The 10,724-nt window shown below is 31.7% G+C and overlaps 1 protein-coding gene across 1 annotated transcript; it reads left to right on the top strand.

The window, feature by feature from the left end:
* The first annotated feature begins 474 nt into the window (after positions 1 to 474).
* LOC145989975 (uncharacterized) lies at positions 475 to 10,432 on the top strand. Its single transcript, XM_083125533.1, has 2 exons — positions 475 to 540; positions 8,899 to 10,432. Exon 2 carries the CDS (start codon positions 8,915 to 8,917, stop codon positions 9,509 to 9,511), a length of 597 nt encoding a protein of 198 aa, XP_082981659.1. The 5' UTR covers positions 475 to 540; positions 8,899 to 8,914; the 3' UTR covers positions 9,512 to 10,432.
* The last annotated feature ends 292 nt before the right edge of the window (positions 10,433 to 10,724 follow it).

Raw genomic sequence — 10,724 nt, 5'->3', positions numbered from 1 at the left:
CACTTATTTTTACACAAAACCCACACATACTAAACAACATTAGTAAGTTTATAAAGAAATCCCAAATCACTATATAATAAGGAAAAAAAAAACAAAAAAAAAACACAACAACATGGACATCTAGGTAATAAAATGTAACCCTGTGTATATAATTTGTCTACATTTTTTTTTTATCCCTACCAGGGCACAAGATACCCAGTAAGAAGACTCCTCGGTGTGCCTCGAAGGAGTGAAGAATAGTAAATGTTTAACTATACTAACATTCCCAAACTGTGTGATCGTCTAGAATCAACTAACAGAACTACCCAACACACAATTTAGATCGAAAAAAAAAAGAAAGAAAGAAAAAAAACGTAATAAGAAAAGTGAGAGTCTGAACTTGGCCAAAAGTCACCAAAACAGGTGAAGGCCATTAATGAAACCAAGCAAGCAACACAGAATACTAACTACGGTCAACCAATCTCCCATAAGACTGAAACAGCCAGTTCAGCTAGTTTGCTTTTTGCTTCACTGTTGTTGAGCTTAAAGTACTGTAAAATAGTAAGTTTGTTTTTATTTCTTCTATTTTTTAAAAATTTAATGGTCTAAATTATTAAACTCATAAAGCGTATTGCGTATTAACTTAATAATTAATACATACTAACTTATAAGGTTAAAAATTGACGTTGTTTAGAGTAGGCTTACGAGTACCCCAGCTTTTTCAACACGTCTTTCGTTCAGTACCCAGATGTAGTCTTTTGCTATAGGAAAATAATGCTGACTTGGTAAAAATTTACTATCCTTCGGACACCTCTATTTTTTTGGTTTCGTCAATTTTTGACATTGATACTTACGTATCTGCTTCGCGGAACATTCCTGAAGGTGTATTAACGTTGTTTTGATGAAATTAATTGCAATTTTTCACATTACCAGAACGTCTTTCTGGTAGGTGTTTTTCCTTGCCTGAGACACAATATCGCGAGTACACCTTCCTACATAATTGCGCGTCCGGCTTCTCTTTTGCCAAATTTTTGACATTCGAACTTACGTATCTGCTTCGCGGAACATTCCTGAACGTGTATTGACGTTGTTTTGATGAAAGTAAGAGCAATTTTTCACCTTACGACTACTTCTTCCTCCTACATTTCCGTTTGCCTCACACACAACATGGCGCGGACACCTTCGTAAATAATAACGCGTAGGAATGACGCATCGGCCTTGTTTTTTCTCGATTTTCAATTGTTATGCAGTGTTTCAACCTTCGGAACCCAAGAAATGCCCGTCGACAAACTTAATCAGATCTATTTCTTTTTAACTTTATTTTTCGCGTTCTGACACCAAATTTTAACTATGTATCCCAACCTAACTGAACTAACCTATCCACGCACCAATGGTTCGTGGGGCTAGCGCCAATGGTTCGTTGGACTATCCGAGAATGGTGTGTGGGGCTACGAATATGCTTTTCGAAACCAATTTTTAACTATTGAAACCTTTGCGTGGCCCTACTAACCTATCCACGCGCCAATGGTTCGTGGGGCTAGCGCCAATGGTTCGTTGGACTATCCAAGAATGGTGTGTGGGGCTACGAATATGTTTTTCGAAACCAATTTTTCACTATTGAAACCTTTGCGTGGCCCTACTAACCTATCCACGTGCCAATGGTTCGTGGGGCTATCTTTTTCACTATTGAAACCTTTGCGTGGCCCTACTAACCTATCCATGCGCCAATGGTTCGTGGGGCTAGCGCCAATGGTTCGTGGGGCTATCTTTTTCACTATTGAAACCTTTGCGTGGCCCTACTAACCTATCCACGTGCCAATGGTTCGGGGGCTATCTTTTTCACTATTGAAACCTTTGCGTGGCCCTACTAACCTATCCACGCGCCAATGGTTCGTGGGGCTATCTTTTTCACTATTGAAACCTTTGCGTGGCCCTACTAACCTATCCACGCGCCAATGGTTCGTGGCACTATCTTTTTCACTATTGAAACCTTTGCATGGCCCTACTAACCTATCCACGCGCCAATGGTTCGTGGGGCTAGCCCCAATGGTTTGTCCACACCCGGCACAAACTTTACAACACACCCACCACACGTCATTCTCCAAACCCTCGATCCACAGTTCTAACTCTCGTCGCAAACGCAGGCAGTTCGAAACACTGGATACCAACAAAACACAATCACGACACGTCATGATAGTCATGACGGTGTATGAAGGTGATGGTGTATGAAGGTGTACGAACTTCATGGTATACGCAGATGTACGCGCCAAACGCTATCTCCGTCGGAGAATTAATTTTCAACGAACAACATGAATTTCAGCTATGAAACATTGCAACATCACACAAAACACCTTCCCGATGTTCGACAATGCTACAGGAACTTATTACGGTAAGTAGTCTCTTCTGTACAAATAAATAAATGTGTCCGAAGGATAGTCAACTAGTACCAAATAGGTCTATATAGAAGGAGAGAGAACCTTGCTGTTAGCTGCAAGATTTACAGTAATTTACATACATATAATAGATAAGAAATCAATACATACATATACATGTCCTAGGAGTTCATTTAGGATGTTACAATTTGCAATTTATTGTCAGGTACTCTTTAACAGAATATAAACAATGATCTAATAGGTATTTTTTTACATGCTTTTTATATGAGGTAGCTGATTGTATTATTTTTATGTCACTTGGAAGGTTATTGAAACAGTGAACAGCCATGTATTTAGGTCCTTTCTCAAATCACAAAACATTTTAGTGAGCTCGTGTCCAACATTATACTGTATTATAGCTATTATGTTAATTATTGTGATTCGCTCTAAGTACCAGCGCTTCATAATCATGTACCATTAGCATTGTCATTGACTTACTGTGGTACTAGCACATGCCCATGCGCCAGCGTATCTGTACTACCAGGAATTAGAGATCTTTTATCATCTTTCCAACTGAGTGACTTCTTATTTAACTCTTCTGTATAAATTTCATGTTTATGACTCCTAATAACATGCTGTTTATGCAAGCACTCTTTTTGATTGAATAAGCAATTTTTATAGTCCTCAAATTGGATTTCTTTCTTTAATACAGCTTTTTTTAATTCCTTTCAATCGTTTGTCTACCTTATCGTCAGTTCTATATGCATACATTTTACTCCTTAACCCAATAAATTCTAACATTGGTTTGCCATTTAATTCGTCTTTCATTTTTCCAATTACTTTTTTATTTTTTTCACTATATAATTCGCTATCCTTAGGATAATCACTCGTATCAAATAAATCAGAATTATTTTTCATAAAAGTATAATAATCGTGATTTTTGAGTTCAAATATGTATGCGTCGGTGTCTACGTATAATAATTTTATATCAGTATCAAATTCATTCTTTAATATATTATAGTAAAAATCATACATTAGAGCTTTAGATAAATCTAGCACAGCCTGCCCAATATAAATAGGTTTATCAAATTTAACTGATGTTTTATAATTATGAACTGCAACCAAGTATTTACTAAAAATGGTTCTAGACTTAAAATTAGGTTTATTTATTGCTTTCTGGACTTTATTGTCATCACAGTATAATTTAATATTTTGTTGTTTTCTAACTGACTGCATAGATTTACCAAATACACTATTAGACATTAATTTCCAAAAATCTTTTTCAAAGTCATTTTTTGCTTTCTGTCGCTGTTCAGTATTAAATTTAATATATGGGGCAATAAAATCAGATTGAGTAAATTTAATTCCTCTGTGAATTTTTGTTATTTTCATTCCCAATTCTGTATATAGTTTTAATATTTTATAGTGAACAACATAATTCTTTTTATCATAGAAGTGACATGGCAACTTTGGTACTTTACCACCTGGGGGTGTTGCATTCTCGGGTGCAAGTGGAAGGTCATTGAACTTATTTTGAAGATCTTTTGGAAAAGATAAATCTACTTCTAATAGATAACCAGTTTTATCATCAGAATTTAAAATATGCGCAGCAGAGCGCCCAGTAGGGCTAGCACTTCGTGCGCTGCTTGTTAGTGACTTTTCTAAATTATTTAATTCTTCTTCAGTCATCCATTTAAAATTCTTTTGTGGTAATTTCTGTGATAATGAGTGACCATATAAATTATTCATATCATTATAGTGAATTTGTGTGTTCGTGTCTGCTTTAGAATATCTATTGGAGCACTGACTTATTCGACCTCTTATTCCTTTTTCGAAAAACAGATACATTTCATAATCAGTTAATTGTTCTAATTGAACCTTGGTATATTTAAGCATAAAATCCCAAGCTAAAGCTGGTGTTGTATAGTACCAAACAGGATCTAACCCATATGAACTATTTAATCCTAAGTCTCTAAAATTTTCAAATACATCTGCTAATAATAAAACGTCTAATTTTAAATATAAATCATGCCATTCGCCTAAATCTTTAATTTTTAATTTATTCCATACTTTTTGAGCATGGTCATAGTCACTCCAAGAAATATTTTCTTTGGTTAAATTAGAATAAAATTTTTCAATTGCTGGTAATTTTGTATCATTAAACTTAGCGAAGCTGTCCATATATTCGTAAGCATAAATTCCTTTTCTTATAGTTCGATTATCTTGCTTCCTAAATATTATATTTAATTCTTCATTTGAAAAGTATTTTATTATTTCTCTTAGCTGTTCCGGTACTAAATTCGATGAGAGATTATCTAAACTGCTGGCTAAAAATCTAAAAGAATCAATAAATCTTAGTTCAGTTAAACCTTCATTTGTCCTCAATACTTTACTAAACGAGATATATTTTTCTTCATTATTTGGAATTAGTTTTAGTTTTGATTTAGACGACCACCCAGCGTCCTTTGGACTTAGCCCTCCGGGGGCCTCCTCTCCCAGATTTTTTATAAACAGATGGCAATCATATGAGGACAAGTTATGAAATAAAATTGGAATAAAAAGTGGTTGTTTGTATTTTAAATTACAATTATTACAAGCAGCCCCTCTGTATTTTCCAGTATAATGATCATGATCTCTTACTTTTGGATTATCTTTGGTAAATTCATTATTACACAAATAACATACTGTAGCTGTTAAATGTTTAATTTTTATTTTGTTTGTGAATTTCATATCTTCATTTTTCTTTAATAATTTTTGTATTGTTATTGCATTTTCAGTTATCTTATTTATAAAGCATTTATCAGCAGTTTCACACTTATGTATGTGTAAAGGATTTTCTATGTTTCCGTAAACGCTTTTTACATAAAGTCCATAACTACAAGGAATATGAAGTTGTATCTTATTGGTATATGATTCACTAGGGTTTGGTTCACATGTCTGAATTGGCTTTAAGATTGATTCAAAATCACAGTAAATTACATATGGGTGTCTAAGCATTCTTTGAAAATTTTTAAATGATATTGTAGGTTTATTTTCTGTTCCATTTTCTATAATTTTAGATTTTGGCATAACAGGCAAGCAGGTTTCATTGTTATTACATATTACTTGATGTTTCTTAACAGCTTCTTCAGTTCTAGCACTATAATTTAAACATCTTCTGCAGAAATATTTTTTATTATTATTAATTTTTAATTGGTTATTTAATAAACGACTTAAACTTTTTATCCAACAGTAATGGTTTTTGGTGCTGTTACCAAAATAAAGCAGGTCAATATTATTTTCAAACTCTTGTTTTTTATTATGATATAATGGGTATATGCTACCATTTTCATACCCAAATACAGTTACATTAATTTTATTCTTTGCTTCAAATTTAGGTATCTGATCAATAGTAACCGGATATTTTACACAATCAAAATCTAAGTTATGATTAATGTTTTTATATTTCGATGGCCTTTCTTTATTTTTTGCTGGTTCCTATAAACAAGATAACACACTATATTTAAAGCACTCATTATCAACATTTTTAACATTAATACAAGCTTGCTTAGCTTCTATCAATTCAGGTAATTTTATATATGAACTTCCACTTAATGGTTTATATTTATTAATATTAATTCTTAAATTGTTTATTCTGCTTATAACCCAGCCTGAGCCTTTCGCTTCTAATTCATCACATCTGGCTATAAATAAATCTCTTTGTGTATCCCAGAAATTATTAAGTTCTTCCAACGATCTGATTATTACATTAGGTAGTTGAAACTTATGAACCATTTCATGTTCTAAATTTTTAAAATCACATTCTAACTCTAAATTAATTTTAATATTTTTATGAATTTCTAAAGCATTTTTAATAAGATTATTCGCTTTATTCTTAATTGAGTCCATATAGTAAAACAAATCAGAATCTCCTTCTTTATTGTTATGTTGATAAGTTAATAACCTTCCTTTAAAAGCAACTTCAACTAAAATAAAATCAGGTTCAGGATTATGTTTAGCTTTATGAAGCTGTAGCCTAGTTTCTTTAATATACTTACCACAAACATCACATTTTATTTGTTTTATTCTTTTTTCTTTGGAGGTGCTATTATGTCTTGATCAAATGGAAATAAATCATTATTTTTTTTTGTTTTCTTTTTCTCTTTTCCTTCTTTCATATTGCCTGATTATCTGTATAATCAGATCAGCTTTTTTATATCTTGTAATATATTGTATTTTTAAAAGTTTTGCAATGTTATATAATTCTGGTAGTTTAAGTTTATTTAAACGTTCTTCCATTTTAAGACAACCAATTTATTATAAAAAAAATTATTCAATAAACACCTACCCCCTTATTATGCAATTTAGTTTTTAAGTGTCTTTGATAGTGTGTTTTGGTATAATATCTTCCACATTCACATAATAAACGTTCACAATTTGAAAGTATTTTGCATTGTTTACATCTTCTATCAACATATTTACCGTTGTAAAATTCATCTGGATGTTTAAATAGTAAACAAACAGAACAACGAAGCGCAGCGAGACTACTTGAAGGATCAAGGTTGTCCATTTATTTCGGAAAAGATATTTTCAATAAAACGCACCGAAGGTGCTATGCAGGCAGCCGCAGCTTGACCGCGCCTAATGTAGCTAAAGTTATTATTTTATTCTCGTGTTCTTTAAATTGTGCGTTCATATTTCTAATCATAATTCTTTCAAACTCATTGGTTGCAGAATCTTCTGATCTGTATAAACCTTTCACTCTTCTTTGAAATTCAGCGATCTGTGTTGTGTCAACTTGATTCATTTATTTATACCCAATATTTTTTCAATTTAGAAATTTATTGCAAATTAGGTTTACAAATAAAATTGTATTAAATACCTTGACATTTTGTTGTACAATTATTTATGTATGCTATAAAATAAACTTAGATAATAAGTAATATATGTAAATCTTAGAAATATCTCTTATTTTATTTTCCCATTGATAAGATTTTTTTATAAAAATCATTTAACTTTACCGTTAATTATATTTTTCCCTTCAGGAATATTAACTATTTGGATTTTTTCAATATCTTTAAATGTTGGACCTTTTTTACTAGTTTTCATTTCTAATAATTCTTTTTTAGAATATTCATTAATACCTTTCTTCTCAAATATAGGTTTAAAATCATCTTGAAACTTTATATCTTTTAAAGTTTTATTCATATATAGGTTTAAAATCATCTTGAAACTTTATATCTTTTAAAGTTTTATTCATATATTTCATTTATTCATACTTATCTTCTTATTGTCTTTTGTTTCTATTATCATCGTACTAAACATTTTGTTCATTTCGTCTATACCACTTTCGTCATTGTGTTTAGATGCTTGTTTTGTTATAATTTTTTTATATTCCTGTTCTCGGGCTAATAATTTATCAATTATTTCTTGATTTCTAAAATTGGAGTATTTATATATTTGTTTAGTAATATGTGTGTTACTCAATGCTTTAAAAAATTTTATTATCATTTCTTTATATGAATCTGGAAGACGTTTTAGGTTTTTAACACCATTATTGATAGTTTAAATATTATAACCCGATTCTTCAATTAATTCTTGTAATTCAGGTACATTGGTTATTAAATTATCTAAACCTATTAATTCACTCTCACTGGGGGTAAATAATTTGATTTGTTTTTCCATTTATATATATATTTTATTTTAGAATATTTACCTTACCACATTTCTTTACCTTACTATATTACGGGATTTCTTTACCTTACTATATTACTGTATTACCTTACTATTTTGCAATACCATACCTTACAGTATTACTATACTATAATACTACAATACGATACTGAATTACACTACTTTACAATAATACCATACTTTAACAAATATAAAAAATAATATACATAAATAAAAGATGTCAAGACCGATTACTCCAGATGAATTTGTTAAACTTTTAAAATCTTAAAATTTCTTAAATAATTCAATTAATTCTTTTTGCAACAAATATAAAGTTAATTCTAAAACTGTAGTAAAATATTTAAAAGCCAATAATATATCCTATAATCAAAAAGGAGTTGTTAATTTACCACCCCGAGATATTTATGGGCGTTTTATGTTAAATTTAAAGGTTAAATCACAAATTATAGTAAAACCTAAATCTAATACAAATAATGAAGCTGGGTTAAATAATGTAAAATGCAAGGAAGTTAGATTTCAAGAACCATTGAAAAAATGTCGATCACTAAAAGACTTGAATAATCTTTAATTAGTTTAAATATTCAGTTTCATAATTACAATTTCTCATTTGTGTAATTTTTGAATTTCTTATACTAGCCAGAAAAAGGGAAAGGCTGTGATTTAGATGTGGTGTAGTGACATTTTGTTAAAATTTAAGATTCTAAATTTTAGACATGGTGCTATGGTTTTTGTCATTGCAATAACTTTTAGGTATCATATTTTAGATCGTAAGACTTTAGTTTTGGAGATAAATCCCCTTCTACCAGTGAAATTGATATCTCCATATTATACTGCCTGTTTTTCCTGAAGTAGTTTATAATTTTTTCTTTCTCAGGTCCAACCTAGGCAAGATGGGTTTTTTTGATGACGTAGTTGCCAACTACAAGAAAGACAACTTCAGGATTCTTGAGTTTCTACAGTCTAGACCACCGAGTACTCCACAAGAGGCTGTGGCCCCCATGAAGGACTTTAATGTGGTTCTTTTCCGTGACTGTGTCATTCACAATATTTTAGAGCAACGCCTGGAGCTAGAGCCTAGCACTACACAAAAGTTGATTGAATTTTTGAGAGGGGACTTCAATGACATCACCAAACGAATCACGCTTCAAGTGATGATACACTACACTAAGATGGATGTAGAACTCCAATATCGTAAATATCTTATTCGCGGTGACATGGATAAGTTACCAGAAGCTGAAAGATTAACAAAGGCCAACTTTTTTGATGAGTGTATAGAGTCATTTGTGACTCATGCAAATATGGATTGCGGAGTTGATGGAGTAGTGTGGTTATTGCCCGAATATACAAAGAAGGACATTCAGAATGCTCTCTGTAGCAAAGCAATGATAAGTGCATTTGAGGAAGCCATGAAAAAGCTGGGAGTGGTGTTATCATGTGAAAGAGGCCATGGAAGCATCACTTGGGTTTTAGCAGAAAGCTCATTTTAAATTGAGGAAAATTAGAATATGCTTTCCAAAAAATGTCGCTTTAAGTCTCCATATGTTGAAAGCAGATCACGTGTACTGCCACAATTCTAATTATCCACATTGGTATTATAGGTTGTGTAGGTACATGTTTTTATCTAATGTTTCAATTTTCCATGCATAAGTCCTTAGGGTACAAAAGTGCAGTTAAAAATATTTTAGTTAAAGGAAAGAATGAAGGTGATTGATGTGGCACCACTATGCCAGCCTTCTTTATATTCTTTCTTATGTATATATTACTTGAAAGTTTAAATGTTGTGTGCAAGGTGAATAACAGATACAATTGTTTAGAAAGAATTTTCACTTAACTGACAGGAAAGTTATAACATACTGTTGTACTAATGTATATTTAGAATATTTGTTGATTAGTGTTGCTGAGAATAATCCTTGAATTGTTTTAAAAGAAATTTGTACTCATGATAGTGTAAGGAAGTGCAGCTTTACAAGCATGAAACATTCATATTTAGGAAATTATCAGTAAACCAGCTAGAATGTGGATTTTATTCAGATCATTCTAGTGATATATGGAAGACTCACTGAGAAATTTTGTGAATTGTCTGAAATTTCAATTTTTGTGTCGAAGAATAGTGTGTGCACAGCATATTTACTTTCAGGTGCACAATGCAAGCATTTCAATTGACATGTCTGCAACAATATTTTTTGGAGACCTATAAGGGTATAGGGAAGGGGGGCATAAGTTGATATACCACTTGTATCACTGCTGTTAGTAAACAGTTTCATCTATTGTTTTGCCCTCCTATAGCTAGGGATGGCTGGAAATGAGTAAAAAAGTCTTCTTGTAGTTTATGCTACCTTGTTTTGTCTTTTTTGGATTTAGCCTGGTTTGCCCAAGTAGGTGGTGACTCAAATCTAGCAAAACACTGTGATTTTTACTCTGACCAGTGTTCAGCATTTGCAAGCCAACAACGGTTTAAAGAAAATTTGGTTAACATATAGTTGACATGGGTCTGGGTCATTCATATTGTCAGAGCATAGCTTTTCTTTGTTTATCTGTAATAGAAACTAGGTTGTGCAAGAATTCAAATTTTCTTCTCGCTTGCCTTGTTTCTACGTCTGTATATGTGATCACAACATTCTTTTGTTTACAGAAAAGTGAATCTGCTGTGCTACATTTTGATTCCTATTTAATGGCAAGCTTTAAGACAATATTATCTCA

The sequence above is a fragment of the Lepisma saccharinum genome, chromosome 1 (assembly GCF_977018435.1).
Source record: "Lepisma saccharinum chromosome 1, izLepSacc3.1, whole genome shotgun sequence".
Lineage (NCBI taxonomy): Eukaryota > Metazoa > Arthropoda > Insecta > Zygentoma > Lepismatidae > Lepisma > Lepisma saccharinum.
Note: the sequence above shows the minus strand (reverse complement) of the source record. Positions and strands in the feature narration are given on the sequence as shown.